Here is a 23517-nt window from a genome sequence, read left to right as displayed (position 1 = left end):
AGGTATATTTTAGAGGGGAATTTATTTGAAATTGACTTGACCCTTTATTTTCCTTGATATTTTTAGATATTGAAAAAGAAAAGTGGTTTACATGGCTCGTGCAGGTATTTTAAGAGCAGAGAGCGAACGATAGTTGAAAAAGCAGTTTTCTTCTGAATGACAGTCTGAATGTAAAGTCAAACAAACCCAAAAAGTCCCTCCAGTGTCATAAGAAAAGCAGAAATAAACCTGTTTATAGACTATGAAGATTTTCTTTTAAATAATATGTCTTATAGACTTCTGGTTTCATTTAGAAGGTAGTCTTTATATGAATTAGAATTTGCCTTGCTTTATAGTCAGAATAAAATTTATATTCCATTTTCCTGATATTTCTCCTGGGTACATCATAGGTTTGTGGATTTTTATTGTATTTTTTTTTTTTTTTTTTTTTTTTTTTTTTGCTGGAAAGAAGTACTGGTTAGCATAAAATGTTTCCTCCCATATCGTATATGTGAAGATGGTATGGTGGCCTGGCAGAACTTGGGGTGAGAGAGGGAGAGACTCTTAGTTACATGGTGACTCTAAGCAACTCTCACTGGTTTGGGAAAGAGTGTCTGTTTGTTCTTGGAGGTCACTGAATTGCGATTTCACTGTCGTCTCCAAGGCATGAGGACATTTCAAAAAATATTTTCCTTCTTTTCCTCTGCAGGAAGGACGTTTCCTACTCACCCTTACTTTTCAGTACAGCTTGGGCCAGGACAGCTGTCACTGTTTAACCTCCTGAAAGCCTATTCTTTGCTGGACAAAGAAGTGGGATACTGTCAGGGGATCAGCTTTGTGGCTGGAGTCCTGCTTCTGCACATGAGTGAAGAGCAAGCCTTTGAAATGCTGAAATTCCTCATGTATGACCTCGGCTTCCGCAAGCAGTACAGACCTGATATGATGTCGCTGCAGGTGAGGCACTTGTGCTTCCCGTGGAAGGTGTGAGACTATTACCAGAAATCCTGGCCCTCTTCTCAATTATTACAGTTCAGATTTAAAGAAATGTAGAGCCATTGTCTTAGAACTTGGGTAAAGATTGGGGCATGTTTTAGTTCACTTAGTGTGGGATTTGCTATTTAGGTAAACTTCTAAGTGTATGAGACCCAGAGGCAGAATACCTTTTCCATAAAATTCCTGAAGTGAGTAAATAAGTAATTTAAGAAAGGTAGGTGATGAGGACCCAATCCTTTATGCCCTAAGTCTATGGGTTACATGGAGAAGGTATCAAGTCATCTTTATTCACTTTTTCTCAACTTCTCAGTTGAAAAGGCTCACAGATCTTTTGTTTACAATCTGAAAGTATCTTTATCCCTTTACTTTTGAGTACACAAATAGCAGATACCATGTTATGGTTCTTTTTGAACTTATCATTGATATCTCCCCTCCTTTATCTTCATGTAAGATAGGCCTTTACAGAGGAAAAAGTGTGAAAGCCAGTGGTGCCTTTTCAGTCTGCTTTGTGTGTGTGTGTGTGTGTGTGTATGTGTGTGATGGAATCTTGCTTTGTTGCCCAGGCTGGAGTGCAGTGGCACGATCTCGGCTCACTGCAATCTCTGCCTCCCAGGTTCAAGCCATTCTGCTGCCTCAGCCTCCCCAGTAGCTGGGATTACAGGCAGGTGCCACCATGCCTGGCTAATTTTTTTTGTATTTCTAGTAGAGATGGGGTTTCACCATGTTGGCCAGGCTGGTGTTGAACTCCTGACCTCAGGTGATCCGCTCGCCTCAGCCTCCCAGAATGCTGGGATTACAGGCTTGAGCCACTGAGTCTGCTTTTCTTAGCAGGCTCTGAAGAAGCACCATTAAGATTTTCCAGGTATTTTGAGTGGGGTATTAACTGCCACTGCTGTCTTTAGCCTACCTCAGACTCCCTGTTTGCACATTTCTCTCCTAGTTTTCACTTCTCTAAGTGGGTTGGTTGCTAATAAGCAGTTTAAATTTTGTCTATAGATACTTAAACAACCACTGCCTGGCAATTTAAAGCTTTCAGTGGTTAAAAATATAAAAGAAGACTTTAAAGAGGATTCTCAGGTTTTTCCTCCCTTGAAATGAGGTATGCATGACTCCCAGTTCATCATAATACTGTGCTTTAGATAAGAAGTAATAGTTTAAAGGTGCTTTTAAAATATACTATTTTTTCTGTTTCCCAGAGATGAGTTTTTTGCCTTTAATATCTCAGTTGCCAATGTATAACAAAAGAATTGTGTTTTTAGTCTGAGCGTTATAGTAAATGATATTTTTTGAGAGTATGAATGGAGATGAAGTATTCCATTTTTCTTTACTCTCTGAAGGTAAAATTTTGACTGGGGAGATAGGGCTTTGCTATCAACATTAGGTTTTCTGGTGTGAGTTCATATGATTTGATTCCTCATTGATGACTATTCGTAGGTTTAACAAGTCAAATAACAACTGTGGAAAGTTTTATTTTTTATTCCTAAAGAGTTTACCTGTATCTTTTTATCTTTTTATCTTTTTTTTTTTGGAGACGGAGTCTTGCTCTGTCACCCAGGCAGGAGTGCAGTGGCGCGATCTTGGCTCACTGCAACCTCCACCTCCTGGGTTCAAGTGATTCTCCTGCCTCAGCCTCCCGAGTAGCTGGGATTACAGGCAGGCACTACCATACCCTGCTAAATTTTTTGTATTTTTAGTAGAGTTGGGGTTTCACTGTGTTGGGCAGGCTGGTCTCAAACTTCCGGACCTCAAGTGATCCACCTGCCTTGACCCTCCCAAAGTGCTGGGATTACAGGCGTGACCCACTGTGCCTGGTCACCTGTATCTTAATATCAGATAGGAATCAGATGGTCTTATAAGGAATTCAATAATTCTGATTTTCAGAAACAACGGTTTGGTAGCTATTATTAGAATTTCAAAGATACAGGGAAGTACCTGTGAGTAGTGTTTGATCTGGGTCCACAGATAAAAAGATAATAGCTATCAGTTTAAAAATAGAATGATATTTCAACTTAAAAATTATTCATCAATTTGACATTACAAAAATTCATGTAAATTGGATTTATACATTCATTTAATATGGACTGTAAGTACCAAGAAATATTTTATGTCTATAATTTTGAAAATGCAGATGTTTAAAAATCTTTGGCGACAGCATTGCTGTAGGCCACAGTATTGGGGACCTTATTCTGGGAGAGTAGGTCCTTTTGCATTTTAAAGTGAGATATAACACTTTTCCACTTTCTAGAGCAGGAGGTACTGTTTTGGGTCTAGCCAATAGGATGTTTAGAAGTGTGCTTAAATGCCTCTTGCAGTGGGTTTGGACTCACTCCACAGGATTTCTGATTTCTTGCTTCTCTCTTGGTGGCTTGGGTGCTCCAGGCTTCAGTTACCTTATCTGTAAAATGTGTAAAATCTTGCTTCAGTTACCTTATCTGTAAAATGTGGGGGTTGAGGTCTTTTACAACTTTAAATACCTGTATCTTGTCACGTTTGTTTCTGCTGCTTTCTGTGTTAAGCATAAAGACATTGTATCTTTTCCTCTGAAGTTTTTGGTCTCTACTTTTTTTTCATCTTCTCTCCCCTACCCTTATCTCTCTCTGTGCATCTTTCCTTCTCCAGTTCACCTCTTTAATCTGCAGGTTTGCCTTGGTATCTGTAAGGTGGAATTGAAGAATTATTTGTTCTTAGCAAATAGAATTTTATCATTAAAGCTTTCTTTGAAGGAAGCCTGAATTGTGTTCTTATTTGCCCAAATATCCCTTGATGGAAGAAACTCTCTTAACTCCCATTTGAGTATGTGCGGCAGGGTAGGTGGGAAATAAGATTCTCTTTAAAAAATTACATGTTGAAGTATTGCTTCTTTTTATAATCACAAGTGAACAAGAACAGTGTGCTTTTGATGACGTGCTTTATTTTTATGCTGCTAATTAGACTTTTTTGATTTTTGTGCTTACCAAAATACTAACTCTTTTGTTGATAGATGCTCAGAATTTCTGGTTTCTACGATGTAAATGGTCTAAAGGAAATGTATGTTTTTTCTTCAACATGATTTTTTTGAGATAATAATCTCATTAAAAAAAAACTTTGACTCCAGCTAAGCTTCTTATTTTATAGCTATGACTTCCTGTGGCTCTTTAACTCCCTTTTATTTACAGTTTGTGTGGAAACGGAGTTTCTAAAGATATTTGTTGTGGATAAGGATTGAACAAACAATTTTTTGTATTTTTGCATAGTTTTTGATTTTTTTCCAAAGGAGTCTGTTGATTTTTAGTTCTGTACTCTAGAAATAATTGTTGAATTCACAACATAATTGGTTATTTTTATGTATTGTCATAGAGCTATTTAAGAGTGATGTTTTAATAATTTCTTCTAGTGAAAGAAGTTCTGCTAGATTTAATAAAACATTTTATACATTTTTACACCAAAATATCAAGCCAATATAACTGATCAGGGAACCATCACTTATCTCTTAACTGTGTGGATAAAAATTTAAATTAAAACACAATTCACAAATTTGTTTGTTACTTACTACTGCTTTATCTGTAGTATCACAGATATGAGTTTAAAAGTTTCTGTATGCTGTCTTTATGATGTTTTCTGAAATGCCAATAACCAACTTCAGTAGCCAAATGAAATAATTTTTTCTTTAAGTTCTAGAAACATTCAGAAACAACTGCACTTTTTGCCTTAATCCCGTCTGTCATGAAAAATATGCTGCTGGAATAACTTGAATATTAGAAGTAAATCTCAAGCTTCTGGCCCTGTAACATTCTAAGCTTTGATTCTCTCCTAGCAGTGCAGATTGTCTGGAGAGCCAGAACTCTTTCATAAATCACATGCTGCTGGTCTCAGTAAATAGAAATAAGCTTCTGCACAGAACATGGTAGATTCTTTAGAACGGAGGCTTTTCTGGAATTAGTCTGAAATTAGAAGGGATTTTCTATGAGGTTCCTGAGCCAGGACTGTTCTCATTAAATTCCAAAAGCAATGCCTCCGTACAGAAGAAAAAATTCCATTTCTATGTGTGTATGTGATGCTCAAACACACGCGATAGAGAAACTTGCTCAGTCTTCTGAGATAGACTTTCAGTGACTTGCTTTATGAGTTCAGTTAAGTGAACTTGGATTTTAGTATCAACTTTAAAATCATAAAAATAAAGTAATACTACTTATATATGTGAATTTGTTATTAAATATTAGAATAAAATTAAAATCAGTGTGTTTGATGCACATGCAGATAAACGCATAATATTTTTTTTCTTCTCCAAATTAACTTTAGATTCAAATGTACCAGCTGTCCAGGCTCCTTCATGACTATCACAGAGATCTCTACAATCACCTTGAAGAAAATGAAATCAGCCCCAGTCTTTATGCTGCCCCCTGGTTCCTCACATTGTTTGCCTCTCAATTTTCATTAGGATTTGTAGCCAGAGTTTTTGGTAAGAGATGCCTGTAATTAAATGGAACAGTATTATTTATTCCAAGGACTATACTTCTACTTCTAGCCATATGATGCCCCTATTGTTCTATCATGTGTTATACAGAATAGCAAATTGCTAATGGAATTTAATAAATGTGCCTGGCTGTATTCTGACAGTAACTTAAAATCATACTTGTCTTACATAAAATTGAAATTAAAAGGGAAAGAGGAATTGGGCTCCTGTATTTGAGTCAGCTGTAATGGAGCTCTTATTTTCATTTGTGCCTAAAAATCAGAGAGTATACTCCTAAAATCTGGACTAGGGACAGACTCTGTATAATTTTCCAGATTTTTATATACATGTTTCTACCCCCATTGTCTTCTTCATCTTGCATTCAAAACACAGAGAAATATGTTCTTAACTGTATCAATGTTGTTTCTAATGGCATTTCTTAACCTGACTTTTTGTTGTTAACAGAATAACTTTACATCCTGTTTCATTGCTCATGTGACTCTTTTTTCATGCCAGTGCAGTGCTGGGGGACAGTCTCTAAGACTGGTGGCTCAGGGAAAACACTAAGTACAGTCAGTAGAGCTCAGGGCAAGTTACTGAGTAACTGCCTTGCTCTAAGCACAGTGTTTGGCACTGGGAATAAAAAGAGAGTGTAACATGGTTTATGTCCCCTTTGGAGGCCCTTAAATCTATTCACAAGTCTTTATACTTGTCTAAGTCTGTTATTTAAAAAGCAAAAATTAAAACAACAACAACAACAACCAACTCTTCATCAGAGTTTTGTTCTAATGATGTTGTTTAGGACCTCAGTAGCCTTAGAAAGGGCTCCCTTAATTTTTATGTTCTGATCATCTATTTAGTAGACATGGGCAAAGCAGTCAGTATTCACTCACAACTGCACTTCTGTTAAATTGGAGCTTTTTGTCAAATTGTGTTGGCGCCATTGTAGGTCATTGCCAGTGTTTGGAAAAATGAAACAGCATTCAGTGAAGATATTAGGGAATATTACAAATAGTAAGGAAATATGTTGTTTGGAGAAATTTGTTTTGAGGATATATGTGTAATGTATATATATACCAGATTACAACATATGATATCTTTCTTATTGAGGGCTGTGGTTTAAAAGTTAAACACTGCATTAGTGTTACTACAATTTATAAAATGCAGCAAAAGAGTAAAGTGAAAATGCGCTGAATCAAATGTTCACCAGATTTCTCGTTTATTGAATATACACTATTGCTTTTCTACAGTGACATTTTCTCTGGAGCTTGGGTTCCTATTAATGGGTATTCTATAAATCCTTTTGTTTATATACATTTTTCTTCCCAGAGAATAGTGTATCAAATCAAAATGATGTTTCAGGGCACCTCTCTTTGACTTACCCTTGGAAGCTTGATATCAAGAGTTCAAGAAACAAATGTCTTCAGTATCAGTTTTTTGTCATGAGAATACAAATGATGCTGTTGGCTATACAATAGCTGTTCAACTCTCTTCTTTGAATTTATAAAACAATGGAGACTGGCAGGAAATGGAAAGATGCATGAGCAAGAAGAATTACTATGAAATAATGATTCTATGGTTCCCTCTTCATTAAAGACTCCCTGTTGTATATTATTGATTAAAGAATGACATAGATTGAGAGAAACTTTCATAAAAAAGTACTAAGTACTTGATACTTTTCTTTCTTTCTTTTTTTATTTTTCTAAGACTGAGTCTTGCTCTATTGCCTAGGCTGGAGTGCAGGGCACAATATCAATTCACTGCAACCTCTGCCTCCCGGGTTCGAGCGATTCTCCTGCCTCAGCCTCCCGAGTAGCTAAGACTACAGGCATGTGCCACCACACTCAGCTAATTTTTGTATTTTTCATAGAGACGGGGTTTCACCATGTTGACCAGGCTGGTCTGTAACTCCTAGCCTCAAGCCATCCACCCGCCTCAGCCTCCCAAATTGTTGGGTTTACAGATGTGAGCCAACACGCCCGGCCTAGTACTTGATACTTTTCAAAAGTATTGCATGTTTGTATTTGTAGGAAAGCAGGGCTTAAGTTAGGGTAGCTCTTATATTTCTCTCCTGATTGAGGTTGTATGTTTTTCATTTGTTTTAATTTTTCTGTTAAAGTTTTTTTTTTTAATTTCCTAGTGTGGTATAGATTTAATTATATAGCTGGTTCATTTACTTTTTATTATGGTAATGAGAGTTTGAATAGTACTCATTGGTTATGTTAATTTGTTTTTGTATTCCTGTTGTGAAGAAAAATCTAAATATCAGTTGAATAACTGTCCTTGAGGTTTACCTAGTCTCCATTAAATTTGGCATTAAAAATTACAAATAGTTCATGGACAGAGATATATATTTTGTCCTTTTTTTACCCTGGCTTTATCTGAGATTCTTAAGAGGAATATTAAAACATCTGCTTATATGTTTAGTTATATTGCTTTTTTTAAAAAAAACTAGATGCTTTTGACCAGTTTTCTTCTGCAAAATACATAAAACAAGTAAACAAAAACCTTTAGCACAAATAGCATGCTTTTTACAAGAGTGGATGCATAGTTTTGATCATGAAAATTATATCTCTTCTTTTAGATACTATTTTTCTTCAGGGAACTGAAGTTATATTCAAGGTTGCACTCAGCCTACTGAGCAGCCAAGAGACACTTATAATGGAATGTGAGAGCTTTGAAAATATTGTTGAGTTTCTTAAAAACACGCTACCTGATATGAATACCTCTGAAATGGAAAAAATTATTACCCAGGTATGATTTAAATGCTAATAGTATTATATAGCAGTTTTCTCTACTGAATATATATTAAATGCTTTAGCTTAAAAATGTAGCTTTGCTTGACAGATATTTTCATCAGATACATTTTATTTAGAAAGGGGACTATTGTGAAATTTCTACACTGTGACATTTTCTATCTGGCTATGCACAAAAAATGCTGTTTAGTGCTACGTAATGAGTTTTTCAGGAATCCTTTCAATTTAAACCAATGCTAAAGCTGAAGATAGAACTGACAGAGTCAAGAAGGCCTGAGAATAAAATCAGATCCTCTTGCCTTTGTTATATTGTTAATTATTTTGTAAAATAAATGAAGAGGACACGTGGCAGGAGTACAGGCTTTGGAATTAGAAGGTATTGGGTTTGCATCTACTTCTGGCTCTTTAATTGGTTGTTTGGCTTGCACACATCAGCCTAATCATCCAAACCCTGGTTGTCCAGAATGGGACAGTACTGGACAAGTTCCAGAATGGGATGATACTGATCTGAGAGGTTTTATGAAGCTTCAGTGAGGAGACTTGGTGTATCAGTCTTTGTCCCTACAGGAAACATTCTCCCTCCAATGATTCAAATGAAGGAACCATCTATAAAGGTGTGGGTAGGCGTAAGGCAATCCAACACAGCTGTCCAGGTGCGAAGGAACTAGTAACATAGGGAAGCTGTTCAAACCCCTGCTGCAGAGGAGCTACGTGGAGGATATAATTGTGTTACTAGGCCCAGGGAGACCTGGAACCGTGGAGGAGGGTTCTGTGCTGGTTGTTGTGGTCTTGTTGCACTAGGCAGAGAAGGATCAGGGAAGAAATACCCAACCCTTTTCTCCTGCCCCTTCTGATCTTGTGCTGGCATCTTCTATTTGCCAAAGTGAACCAGAAGCCAGCCAGAAAGTAAGTGTGGGGAATTGTCTGCCTGCCAGGGTACAATAGAATGGATGAGGGCAGAGAATTGATCTGAGAAGCAAATTGAGAGTAATCTGCACACCGTATGTGTAGTCCTTGACTCTTCATAGGGACCAGGTGAGTGGTAGCGATATATTGCTGCCGTTCAGATGCAGTGGACAAGCTTAAGAGCAGATTGATAGATGTGACAATTATGCTTTATGAGCATTGATAAAGTTTACCACTTTCCTGAAGGCACTTTTGATGGCAGAAAGACGATAGGGTTTAGAGAAAGGGAGTTTGGAACCTTGTTCTGGTGCCCAGCCATTTACTAGCTGTGTACCTATGGGCAAGTTACAACCTCTCTGAGTCTCAACCTCTTCCTCTACAAAATGGGAATAACAAAAGTAGATTCTATTATAGTTTTGTATTATTTTAGGAGCAAATATAACCAATATGTTAAAGTATTTTGTACCCTGTAATTCATACTATAATATGAACTCTTATTATATTAATATATGTAAAATTTTATTTCCATTACATGGAATCTAAATCACAAATATCTATAAATAGTTTGTATTTGTTAAAATGCTCTGTAAGCTGAAAAGTGTAGCTTTTATTTATATATTCACTTGTTTATAAATTTTTCAGAAATATCTTTCTTGACTGGAATCAGATATTATGCTTTTAGAGATTTGAAATCAGATATCACCTCCCTTCTAAAATTAATGAGGAAATTGCCTGGCTTTATAGATTACTATTGGGATTAATGAGTAGAATTTATAGGCAGGTAAATTTGAACTTGATATTGGAGAGAATTTCCTAACAATTAGAGTTGATTACTGTGGAATGAAATGCTGATATTAAGGGAGACTTTGATGAACTTTATTTATGGACACTGGAAAAAAATGCAAATAATGCAGAAAATCACAAGAAAATAAAAGTAACTATAAATCTCAACATCTAGAGATAATCTTTGAAACTTTGTATTACATGTTTCTTTGCTTATATATAATATAAAAATATATAAAGTTGTACATAAATGAAATCATACTATATATACTATTGTGGAACCTGATTTATAATTAAAAATATAAAGTATTAGATTTTTTCCAGTAACTATAAATCCATATTATCATGTTTAATGGTTGTATAATAATCCATTGTATCCATACCCACTAAGTAAAGAAAAGATGATGGTTATTTGAGGATAACCAGTTAGTCTAGAAATTCTCTTATTAAAATTCGAATGTTTGAGTATCTCTAGTAGTAAGTAGTAGAGTAAGTCAGGTTTTTTGTGGTTTCTTTTCTCTTTTCAGTGTTAGTATAGACACCATTGCTTGAATAGCAGCTGTTGTCTCTCCTTCCCCCTAGGAAGTTTGGAGTAACTGTCCTCTAGCTTCAAAGCAAACGACCTTCCTATTTAGTGGTGACATGGGAGAGCAGTAGCAGCCCTAATTAAACCTTACAGCCCTGGACAGTGCTCACAGTGTGCAATTTTGAGGATTCTCTGTGTGGTACAATATGTAAATGACTCTTAAGAGGCTTACAGGGAATAGCAAATGGATGCAAAATTTTATTAAGATCTTTCTGCTCCATTGGCAAATAAATTAGAAATGCTTTTGGTTGCTTTATTACAGTAATACCCTATGCAATTTTGCTTACTAATCAGCAGAGATTATCTCTAACATAATAATTACTCAATAAGTAATGTTGTTTATCTAGTATACTACATTTTGGGAGACAGTTACTAGATTATGAATATCTTAGCTGCCAAATACACTTGGACATTAATTTATTCTAGGGACTTAGCTTCATGAGAATGTTTCAATTGCATAGAAATAATCTATCTGTTCTGTTTTTAAAGAAAATCTTCTTTCACAGAAAGAGCTATCTGTTTTTATGTAGACAGTGTAAACTATATCTAATTTATTCTTGTATTGACAGTTACACTTTTTTTTCCTTTTTTATGCTTTAATGTTCTTCATTAATAAGTATTTGGAAATATACATGAAATATACCAAGATAAACAGGCTGTATCTTGTTATACATACCAAAGGCTAGCCTAACCCATGATACTTTCATGGCAGGTTTTTGAGATGGATATTTCTAAGCAGTTGCATGCCTATGAGGTGGAATATCATGTGCTACAGGATGAGCTTCAGGAATCTTCATATTCCTGTGAGGATAGTGAACCTTTGGAGAAGCTGGAGAGGGCCAATAGCCAACTGAAAAGACAAAACATGGACCTCCTAGAAAAATTACAGGTAAAGAAATAAAGATTTGAGCAAATAAGTACTTCAATGCCTCCTGCACGCACAGAACTACCTCAGGAATGAAAGGGATATGTGCGTGGAATGAACCATTGCTAACCAAGAGCCCATGTATCAGACTATCCAAGTGCTCTGGGGCTACAAATGACATGTTAAATTAAACATTACCTGGAAAAAATGCACCCTCACAAAATAGCTAAATGGCAGTTCAAAGTGGAATCTGCTTAAATACCTGTTGCATGTTATAGATATTTGGTTAAGTTAAAGGGAGGAGGAATTGAATGTAGGAAATTGATGAAGTTGTGAAGGACCTGGGCTTGAGCTGGAATCTGGAGGGTTGGTGGAAGAAATGAGTTAGGAGGGTCTTTAAGTCAGGCTGAGTAGGAGGGTGGCATCAATCAGAAGGACATGGCAGAGCAGCAGAGTTAGCCTAGTGTCAATTTAAGATAGAGGTTGGGGAGAGGTAGGGTAAATATGATAGAGGCAGAATTGTAAGTGACTTTCAGTGTCAAGCCAAAGAACATGGCTTTAATCCTGTCAAGAGGGAAATCTCTCAAAGTTTTTGGGCCATGCTGTAGAAAGATCAATCTGGGAACCTTGACGAGGACAGATTGAGATGGGAGAGAAGGTAAGGAGGCCTGCTAGCAGTCACTTGTGAAAATCTGTTGCGGATGATGAGAGTTGTCTAGACTAAAATGGAAATTGGAAGAGAGGGAGACATGTCTAGGTAAATTGAATCACATGCAAATATTACATGTAATATTAATACATCATTCCTGCCATCAGGGAGTTCACAATTATTTGAGAATATAAAATACTATATATCTGTCTCTAAGCGCACACTTATACATGCAATAAGAAATTTATTATAAAGTCATATTCTGTATTTGCAACTTGTATGATGTGTGCTATGTAGCCATGCCCTGAGGGGAGGGGCTTAAGAGTGATCACAGGAGGGGGGCTAGCAGGTGACCCTTCTGAAGTCTTCAGGGGAGATGACTTCAGGGGAGTTTCAGTGCCTAATGGCTCCTTGGTTTCCACTTACTCCTCCTCTCCATTTCCCCAACACTGCACCTGGCTACAAACTGGAAAACACTAAAACTCTGCTTCTATATGGTGAGTCCCCTGTCAAGACCAGTCAGGAGAGACAGGTTAGAAATGAGACATCTCTAAAGTAGTTGCTTCCCAAGAAGGGGAACACTAAACTTCCTTCGCTTTGTCTTACATTGGCTCTGGCTCATAGAAAATTTAAATCTTTTTTTCTATTCAAAAAAGGGTAACATACTCTATTTTCAAAAAGAAAACTAAATGGTTAGTATATTGTCCATTTTTAGTTGGATAGTTCAATGGCGATTAATTATTTGCCCCTTATTAGGGAAGATGGGTTTGTACCTGTTTTATAATGATTCTTCTGAACTGTTGTAGACTTTTTCACTGACAGTTCAGTGTAGTCATCATCAGTTACTTGGCCACCCCTCACATCTATAAATACTGATGAAAGCCCAAGTGTATGTTTAGAGAACGCCGTATTTCAGTCAGAGAAGGAAAATCTCTTTTAGCACTGCAATAGTGTCAGGAATCTCCTGTTTCTCCTTCAGCCAGGCCAGATCCCACTCACTCAGGGGAACACCAGTGGGTGTAGAATAAGGATTCGTACTGTTGGTGAGGGGGGTGATTTAGTATTGAATTATTCGTGTGTTCAGTGAGAAGAGATGAAGCATGGTAGTTCCATAGTTACATCTTTGTGAAACCTAATAAATCATCGTTTCCTGTAGGTTTTCAGATTATTTGCTTCACATAATATTTTATTAAGTAATTTGAAGTAATTGGTTAATATGTGTAAGGACTGGCTCCTACTATAATGAATCATGACTTTAGCAAGACGTTTGATTCCAAATCAAAGTTTTGATTTGGAGGATTTTTTCCCCCCCAAACAGGTAGCTCATACTAAAATCCAGGCCTTGGAATCAAACCTGGAAAATCTTTTGACGAGAGAGACCAAAATGAAGTCTTTAATCCGGACCCTGGAACAAGAAAAAATGGCTTATCAAAAGACAGTGGAGCAACTCCGGAAGCTGCTGCCCGCGGATGCTCTAGCCAATTGTGACCTGTTGCTGAGAGACCTAAACTGCAACCCTAACAACAAAGCCAAGATAGGAAATAAGCCATAATTGAAGAGGCACGGCCTCAGCAGAAAGTGCTCCTTAGAATACTACAGAGAGGAAGAGCCTGCATGTCGCTGGCCCAAGGCTGGACCCTGAAGCTGATGGAACCACCTAATACTGGTGCTGGGCCCCTAGTCACAGCAGGTGGACCTCGTGCTCATCAGAGCGTGCCAATCCTAAGCCATTGGACATATGTAGACTGGTTTTTGTTGTTGCTATGTACATATAAATATATGTATAAAATGAACATAGTTCATGCTTTCAGATAAAATGAGTAGATGTATATTTAGATTAATTTTTTTAGTCAGAACTTCATGAAATCCACACCAAAGGAAAGGTAAACTGAAATTTCCCTTGGACATATGTGAAATCTTTTTGTCTTTATAGTGAAACAAAGCCAGAGCATCTTTGTATATTGCAATATACTTGAAAAAAATGAATGTATTTTTTTCTCCAAAGAACAGCATGTTTCACTCAATGGTGAAAAGGTGGAAACATTTATGTAACTTTATGTGTATCTGTCTTAATATCTACTGACATTGTCTATATGAGGAAAATGATTACTAGTCATGCTCCTGTGAGTTTTTTGGGAAGGTAGGGTCATTTCTCCCTGCCTGCTTTGTGCCAACTAGCATGTTGCATCTACATGCATTATGAGTCTGGTTAGGCATTACTTTAAACATACATAAAGAGACAGTAGGACATTGTGGCTGAGTCTACCCAGCTCAAGGTAAAGGAGAATGTTGCTAATTTTTTAGCAAACTAGACCAGCATTATTACTCAAACTAAAAATATCACACCTGAAAAATTTAATTTAGGACCTAAAATGTCTAGATTAGCTTTCTGCTTTTTTTATTTAAATAACTCATTCAGTTGTGAATGAATTCCTCTTTATTTGGTGCCACAGTCACCAAATGACAAGGATTTGCCACTTTCCCACCAAATTGTGAGTGCTTGTAATTTAGGTCTCTCTACCTTAAATTCAGTTATAAGGAAATGTAATTATGATTGATTTTTTCCAAAGATGACAAGCTGTGTTGAAATACATTTTTTCTTTTGACCAATTGACAGAATCTAATAAGCTTTAATAATCTTCCCCTTTTATGTGAAAAGTTTTGAGAACTGTGAAATGTTTAGGAACAAACTGTTGAAATCCATTGGAAGGGAAAAAGAAAGTGGTACCAGTGTTACCAGCTCAATTAAAACCTGCAATTCTGCATTTCAACTCTTCACTTCCTCAGCCTACAAATAGCTTGTTAGATGACATTCACGCATGCTGGGTATAGGCAAGGAAAGTAATTTTCAAAGTACATTTGCAGTTCTCTTTTTCAGAGATGATTCTATGATAGTGCCTCTGAAAGTTGATGCAGCATTTTTGCCTTTCCAAAAAGTATTTATCCTCACTGCTTTTTGCAGTACTTGTATTTTCACAGATGGATTATCTGGGGTAATTTTCTTCAAAGGGAGTTTGTTATACACAGTGAAAATGTATTATAGAGTAGAATAGTAAAGCTCTAGGGGTTTCAGAAAGCTTTGATGAACAGATGACAAACATCTGAAACCCCCTCTACACTGTTACCCAGTGTGTATATAATGACTTGTTATAGCTCAGTGTGCACTTGAATCCAGTTTCTTAAAAGACAATAAAATCTTATTAATAAAGTTAATGTAACTTCTAAGTTCTAGAAAATGCTGATTCTGTCTGCCCCATTCAATTGGGGGCTACTAATTGATTTGTTGCTTGGATTTCCTGAGAATTTCTCTATTTGTAGGAGGGGTTTTTTCTTTTTACTGTCTGTTGATGAAAATTACTTTATGGGTGTGATGCACAGATGGTAGCCAAGGAATCTGTTGGGGAAGTTTGGAAAGAAACCTTTTCTTTCTTTTATTCAGTTTAAAGTAAACTTTATCCTGGATGTTTAGAATCAACATTAAAAGTTTTATTATGGTGTTCAGAGATTAAGCTGACTTGGATACAATATTTTCTTTTGAAAATGAATTTTCTTTTTCATTTGTGATTTTTAAAAAATGTTGCACCAGTTATGCTTCATGCATTGTTACATCTTCATCAGGTTAATGTAATGTCTAGTTCCTTTGCAATAAATATATTGCTGCAGCTTTCTTGACGTATACTGTTACTTTTCAGGAGAGAAGAAGCTCTTGGTTAGAGTCTTTTACTGCAGGGGTCCCTGGGTACCTGTCTGTGGCCTGTTGTGAACCAGGCTGCACAGCAGTGGTGGGCATGCGAGCAAGCATGACTGCCTGAGCTCTGACTCCTGTCAGATCAGCCACGGCATTAGATTCTCATAGGAGCGCAAACCCTATCGTGAACTGTGCATGCAGGAGATCTATGTTTTGTGTTCCTTAAGAGAATCGAATGCCTGATGATCTGTCACTGTCTCCCATCATCCCCAGATGGGATCGTCCAGTTGCAGGAAAACAAAGTCAGGGTTCCCACTAATTCTACATTATGGTGAGTATATAATAATAATATGGTGAGGATATAATAATAATAATAGAAATAAAGTACACAATAAATGTACTTGAATCATTGAATCATCCTGAAACCATCCCCTGCCACCAGTCTGTGGAAAGATTGTCTTCCATGAAACCAGTCCCTGGTGTCAAGAAGGTTGAGGACCGCTGCTTTACAAGATCTGCATGGTGAAACCCCATCTCTAGTGAAAATACAAAAATTAGCCAGGCGTGGTGGTGTGCATCTGTAATCTCAGCTACTCAGGAAAGTAGGAGAGGCATATATTGCTACTTATAGGAGGCTGGAGAATAGTTTGAACCTGGGAGGCGGAGCTTGCAGTGAGCTTGCAGTGAGCCATCACGCCACTGCACTCTAGCCTGGGCCACAGAGTGAGACTTTGACAAAAAAAAAGAAAAACAAACAACCAAACAAAAAAATCTGCATGGTTTGGATTGTACCTACTTAAAATTGCTACACAAATAATTCTTCCTAATAGAGTCAGACAACAAAGATAATTTAGGAGACATTTATGTAAGTACATTGTTACCAGTTTTCAACTTACTTTCTCAATGGAGACTTTTGAAAGAGAAATATAAGCAACCACATTGACAGATTTGCATTTTACCCTTTTATTTTCCAGGCCCCCTCATAGATAGCAAGGGAGAGAGAGCCACAAGAAAATACAAAATTTTTCAACTGGACGCAGATAATTAAGAATTAAGGACATTTACTGATGGATGTGATATGAATGTTTTTATATAAAATATGTATCTCTTGGAGTATTCTCGTGTATATTTGTAATCCAATAAAAATACACTGTATCTTCTTGCTAACTTTAGGACTAACACTTTTAACTATTTTTCGCTTAATGTAGTAGTTAAGCATTTTGAGAAGGAGGCACTGTAGGCTTAATAGTACAGTCTCTTAATATCCATGTTGACTTTTACCCATTTTGTCACTATTTCACCAATTCTTTTTTCACAGTACCAGATTAGGAGTAAGAAATCTACCATCTGATGGCATGAAGTATTTAGTCCTTCTACCATGATGTGACACTCTCGTTATATTACTCATTAGCTGTGATATAATGAGAAAAGCACGGGATTTAGGGTGAGAAGTTTTACATCTGTGTCTTGGTTCCACCACTTTTATTTACTCATTCAACAAATAGTTTTTCTGAGACTATTCTAGGCTAGCTGCCTGAAATTCAGGGGTGGAGAAGATACAGTCCTTGTCCTCAAAGAGTTTGCATAGCCAAACAAGACAAAGCAAAAATAACAAATCTGGAAGCATCACATTACCTGACTTCAAACATACCACAAGGCTACAGTCACCAAAACAGCATGGTACTGTTATAAAAATAGGCACATAGACAGTGGAACAGAATAGAGAACCCAGAAATAAAGCCAAAAACACCAACAGATCTTCCATAAAGCAAACAGAAACATAAAGTGGGAAAAGGACACCCATTCAACAAATGGTGCTGGGATAACTGGCAAGCCACATAGAAAAGGATGAACCTCATCTCTCAACTTTTACAAAAATCAAGATTTAAATGTAAGACCTGAAATCATAAAAATTCTAGAAGATAACATTAGAAAAACTCTTCTAGACATTGGCTTAGGCAAAGACTTCATGACCAGAAACCCAAAAGCAAATGCAACAAAAACAAAGATAAATAGATGGAAATTAATTAAACTAAAAAGCTTCTGCACAGCAAAAGAAATAATCAGCAGAGTAAACAGACAACCCACAGAATGGGAGAAAATGTTCACAATCTATACATCTGACAAAGGACTAATATCCAGAATCTACAAGGAACTCAAACAAATCAGCAAGAAAAAATCAATCACATCAAAAATTAGGCAAAGGACATGAATAGACAATTCTCAGAAGAAGATACACAAATGGTCAACAAACATGAAAAAAAAATGCTCAATATCACTAATTATCAGGGAAATGCAAATCAAAGCCACAGTACAATACCATCTTATTCCTGCAAGAATGGCCATAATCAAAAACTCAAAAAATAATAGACGTTGGCATGGATGTAGTGAAAAGGGAATACTTCTACACTACTGGTGGGAATGTAAACTAGGACAACCTCTATGGAAAATAGTGTGAAGATTTCTTAAAGAACTAAAAGTAGATCTGCCATTTGATCCAGCAAACCCACTACTGGGTTTCTACCCAGATGAAAATAAGTCATATGTTGACTTACAGATATATATAATACATATATACACACGCACACACATATACACATACATATATACATATATATGTGTGTGTGTGTGTGCGTGTGTATATTACATTTTCTTTATCCACTCATTAGTGGGCATTTGGGCTGGTTCCATATTTTTGCAATTGCAAATTGTGCTGCTACAAACATGCATGTGCAAGTATCTTTTTTGTATTATGACTTCCTTTCCTCTGGGTAGATACCCTGTAGTGGGATTGCTAGATCAAATGGTAGATCTGTGTGTGTGTGTGTGTATGTGTGTGTGTGTGTGTGTGTGTCTGTGTGCGTGGTATTCTATATATGTGCGTGTGTGTGTATATACACACATGGAATATAGTATTCTATATGTGTGTGTGTGTATATATATATATATATATACATGGAATATAGTATTCTATAATGTATATATATAGATATACCTGGAACACTACACACACACACACACACATATATGTATATGAAATACTACTGAGCCATGAAAAAGGAACGAAATAATGGCATTTGCAGCAACCTGGAAGGAGTTGGAGATCATTATTCTAAGTGAAGTAACTGAGGAATGGAAAACCAAACATCATATGTTCTCATTCATAAGCAGCAGCTAAGCTATGAGGATGCAAAGGCATAAGAATGATACAGTGGACTTTGGAGACTTGGGAAAGGGTAGGAGGAGGGTAAGGGATAAAAGACTACACACTGGGTGCAATGTACCCTGCTTGGGTGACAGGTGCCCCAAAAGCTCAGAAATCACCAGTAAAGAACTTATCCATGTAGCCAAAGACCACCTGTTCTCCAAAAACCTATTGAAATAAAAAATAATAAAAAAGAAAACAAGAGAGTTTATACATTATAGTGGAAAAACAGATATGCAAAGTAGTAAAAACAAGACTCATTTCACTTAGCCTGGATGGGGGACTGGGTGGCATTGGAGTGAGTATCAAATGTGGTCTGAGGATGGGATGCTTGATCTGATTCTGAAAGCTGCAGTAGAAGTTGACTACGTTGTGTAAAGCAATATATGAAAGATAGGGGGTGGCACAGCAGATCCTCAAAGTGTTGTTTTATTACAATGTTCATGAGAAAAAAAGTAGATTCCCTGCCAGGGCCACTGCCTGTGTGGAGTCTGCCCATTCTCCCTTAGTCTGTGTTTGAGTTTCCTCCCAGATCTCAAGGATGTGAATTAGGTGAGCTGACATGTCTAAATGGTCGCATTGTGAGTGATTGTAGGTAAGAGTGGCCCTGCAATGGGATGGCAAGCTGGCCAGGGTTGGTTCCTGCTTGGGACCCTGAGATGCTGGGATGGGCTCCAGCCAACCAAGACCCAGAGCTGGAATAAACCAGTTGGGAAATGAATGAATGAATACAACTGATTGTAAAATAAAAATTGATAGACTTTACAATACATGTATGACACTAACAGATGCAGTATGAAAGTGCTCAGCGAGCCCTCCATGTTTGTGATGGTTTTTGAACTTCATGGTTGGAGGAGGTGTTCCTGACAATTTTTGCATTTGCAAATATTTATTCCTTGATTTTCCCCACCACAATGACAAATGCTGTTACTCGCAGGTTCACCAAAAAGGTGGCAAATGATTATCTTACTTGTTTTCATTAATCTTTTTTAAATGTATGTATAATTCACATTTACTTCAGTGTTTGATATTAGAAGTGTTTGGGGACTTTATTTAGAAGTTTGGTGATGTTTTTGTGACCAGAAACATACTGTAGGAACTTAACTTTTGTGTATATCAATTAGCTTATGATAAAATTGGTTTCCTTGTACATTGTGTCACTTAAAGTCAGTTTCCAAGAATCTTACTATTGCCGGGTCTGTCCCGTAGACCCTGACCGACGGATGAAATGAGTACTCAGACACAGGTATGTAGTGTAAGAGCAGCTAGGGGACTGCCTGACTCAAGTGGCCAGAGTGCAGCTCCAAGCAGCTGAAGCTGCTTGCTTTTTTTAGTGCAGGAATAATGCTGAAAACCTGGAGCCAACAAAACCTGCAGGTAGTTAACATTTATTGTTTCCCTTTCAGGGAACATCACAAGCAGATGATCAAAGGTCAGTTCCTCGTCAACATAAGTAAACAAGCCTGTTTAAGATAAATTCCCTCACACTCCCTTGAACCTACTACTTACCCTCTGCCTCAGGGTTATAGAACAGCTGCCTTCAGCTATTCTACCCCAGGGCTCTGCAGAACCTTCTGATCTTTCAGAAGGTTTGCATCCTTTCCCTATAGTTTTTCCCACCACTCTGACCGATCCCCCACATACTGTGGTGGTAAGTGACGACTTACTGTTTAAAAATCATAACTCATTCCTTAATTTTGAAGTCTAGTAAGTATACTTAGTAAGTATAGTTACATGGGGGTGTAGTGGGAGATGAGTCCCTGACACACAAGGACTCTATCAAGAAAGTCTTTGTAGACCATTGGAGGCCATGTGAGGTCGTTTGGAGTTCTGCCTAGCAGGCAATGGCACCATTAATGACTGATAACCTGGAGAGAGACATCTGGTTTGCTCCAATTCATTTTATACATTTGAAGAGAAACTAGAGAGTAGGAGTGTATAAATAGGTGAATGCAATAAAAATAAGGGCTGAACAAAAACAGAACAGTACAAGCCTGATCTAGGGCAGCGGACTTTGGGAAAGAAAATGGCCCTTTACTTCTCTTTCTGATATACCAGTCACTGAAACTTAACAGTTTTGTCTGCAAAATATTTGTCCCCCCTCTTCCCCAATCCCTGCAGCAGCTACCTTAGTTTATTCATGCTCTTGCCCCAGTGGAGTAAACTGAGACCACCACCCACTTCTAAGGGCAAATTCCTAAGCCACAGATATTGAACTAGTTGTTTTTTGTTTTGTGGAGTGAGAAACGCAAGTAGAAGGTGGGGCTGAATGGCTCAATAGAAGAGCCAGGAAGGATCCAGAATTGACAGGGAATTCACTGGAAGCATAGGAAGAAACCAATAGCAAAGATAAGTGAAGATTTTTGGAGCAAAATGCTGTTATCCCCTCAGTCTACTCATGACATTCAGTACAATGTCAATATCTTGGTGCTCCATGTTGTGGAACCAGATCTCCTTTGATACAAGTTCTCTTTCAAGGTAGTGTAGCAGTGGAGGTCATGCCAAAGGGAGCATGCCCAAACATGGGTTATCATTTCTAATCTGGATTGCTCCTTGCCATTAGTGCTTCTCCCTTTGGCAAAGAGAACTTCCTAAAACATAAATCTTATTAAGTTTATCCTCAGCTTAAAAGCCTTCAAAGCCTTTTTCTTCCTCCCAGGATGAAGTTCAACTCCTAAAATGAAACATTCAGTTTTTCATGAGCATGTCCTTAATAACCTGTCCAGCATGATCTCCTGCTTCTGGCCCCATCTTGTTCTGTGCTCAAATCAAATGGCTAAAATGCTAAAATCCATCAGTTTCATGAACCAGCCTTTCTTTTGCTTTGCACAAGCCGATCCTTTCTTCCCACACTCCTTGGGGTTCACTCCTGTAGGATACCCTGCTTGTACCTCTGGTAGAATTCGGCTGTGAATCCGTCTGGTCCTGGACTTTTTTTGGTTGGTAGGCTATTAATTGTTGCCTCAATTTCAGAGCCTGTTATTGGTCTATTCAGGGATTCAACTTCTTCCTGGTTTAGTCTTGGGAGGGTATATGTGTCCAGGAATTTATCCATTTCTTCTAGATTTTCTAGTTTATTTGTGTAGAGGTGTTTATAGTATTCTCTGATGGTAGTTTGTATTTCTGTGGGATCAGTGGTGATATCCCCTTTATCATTTTTTTGCTGCATCTATTTGATTCTTCTCTCTTTTATTCTTTATTATTCTTGCTAGCGGTCTATCAATTTTGTTGATCTTTTCAAAAAACCAGCTCCTGGATTCATTGATTTTTTTGAAGGGTTTTTTTTTTTGTGTCTGTATCTCCTTCAGTTCTGCTCTGATCTTAGTTATTGCTTGCCTTCTGCTAGCTTTTGAATGTGTTTGCTCTTGCTTCTCTAGTTCTTTTACTTGTGATGTTAGGGTGTCAATTTTAGATGTCTCCTGCTTTCTCTCTACAATTCACTGCTCAACAAAATAAAAGAGGACACAGACAAATGGAAGAACATTCATGCTCATGGATAGGAAGAATCAATATCGTGAAAATGGCCATACTGCCCAAGGTAATTTATAGATTCAATGCCATCCCCATCAAGCTACCAATGACTTTCTTCACAGAATTGGAAATAACTACTTTAAAGTTCATATGGAACCAAAAAAGAGCCTGCATTGCCAAGTCAATCCTAAGCCAAAAGAACAAAGCTGGAGGTATCACGCTACCTGACTTCAAACGATACTACAAGGCTACAGTAACCAAAACAGCATGGTACTAGTACCAAACAGAAATACAGACCAATGGAACAGAACAGAGCCCTCAGAAATAATACACACATCTACAACCATCTGATCTTTGACAAATCTGACAAAAACAAGAAATGGGGAAAGGATTCCCTATTTAATAAATGGTGCTGGGAAAACTGGCTAGCCATATGTAGAAAGCTGAACTGGATCCCTTCCTTACGCCTTATACGAAAATTAATTCAAGATGGATCAAAGACTTAAATGTTAGACCTAAAACCATAAAAACCCTGGAAGAAAACCTAGGCAGTACCATTCAGGACATAGGCATGGGCAAGGATTTCATGTCTAAAACACCAAAAGCAATGGCAACAAAAGCCAAAATTAACAAATGGGATCTAATTAAACTAAAGAGCTTCTGCACAGCAAAAGAAACTATCATCAGAGTGAACAGGCAACCTACAGAATGGGAGGAAATTTTTGCAACCTACTCATCTGACAAAGGGCTAATATCCAGAATTTACAAAGAACTCAAACATATTTACAAGAATAAAACAACCCCATCAAAAAGTGGGCAAAGGATATGAACAGACACTTCTCAAAAGAAGACATTTATACAGCCAACAGACACATGAAAAAATGTTCATCATCACTGGCTGTCAGAGAAATGCACATCAAAACCACAATGAGATACCATCTCACAGCAGTTTGAATGGCGATCATTAAAAAGTCAGGAAACAGCAGGTGCTGGAGAGGATGTGGAGAAATAGGAACACTTTTACACTGTTGGTGGGACTGTAAACTAGTTCAACCATTGTGGAAGACAGTGTGGTGATTCCTCAAAGATCTAGAACTAGAAATACCATATGACCCAGGCATCCCATTACTGGGTATATACCCAAAGGATTATAAATCACGCTGCTAAAAAGACACTTGCACACATATGTTTATTGCGGCACTAT

At 37.4% G+C, this 23517-nt stretch overlaps 1 protein-coding gene across 4 annotated transcripts in view; it reads left to right on the top strand.

Annotated features, from left to right (window-relative positions):
- The window catches only part of TBC1D4 (TBC1 domain family member 4), a 197465-nt gene extending 181849 nt beyond the window's left edge, over window positions 1-15616 (top strand). For all 4 annotated transcript variants that reach the window (XM_004054602.5, XM_063697413.1, XM_055360483.2 and 1 more), the window contains 5 exons: window positions 689-933; window positions 5251-5410; window positions 7989-8158; window positions 11148-11324; window positions 13268-15616. In XM_004054602.5, the coding sequence (XP_004054650.4) occupies window positions 689-933; window positions 5251-5410; window positions 7989-8158; window positions 11148-11324; window positions 13268-13501 (986 nt within the window). In that variant the 3' untranslated portion in view covers window positions 13502-15616. The remainder of the gene's footprint in view (window positions 1-688; window positions 934-5250; window positions 5411-7988; window positions 8159-11147; window positions 11325-13267) is intronic.
- Window positions 15617-23517: the final 7901 nt, after the last annotated feature.

This window comes from Gorilla gorilla, chromosome 14 (genome assembly GCF_029281585.2).
Source record: "Gorilla gorilla gorilla isolate KB3781 chromosome 14, NHGRI_mGorGor1-v2.1_pri, whole genome shotgun sequence".
NCBI lineage: Eukaryota > Metazoa > Chordata > Mammalia > Primates > Hominidae > Gorilla > Gorilla gorilla.
The sequence above is the reverse complement of the archived record's forward strand: the minus strand, read 5'-3'. Positions and strand labels throughout refer to the sequence as shown.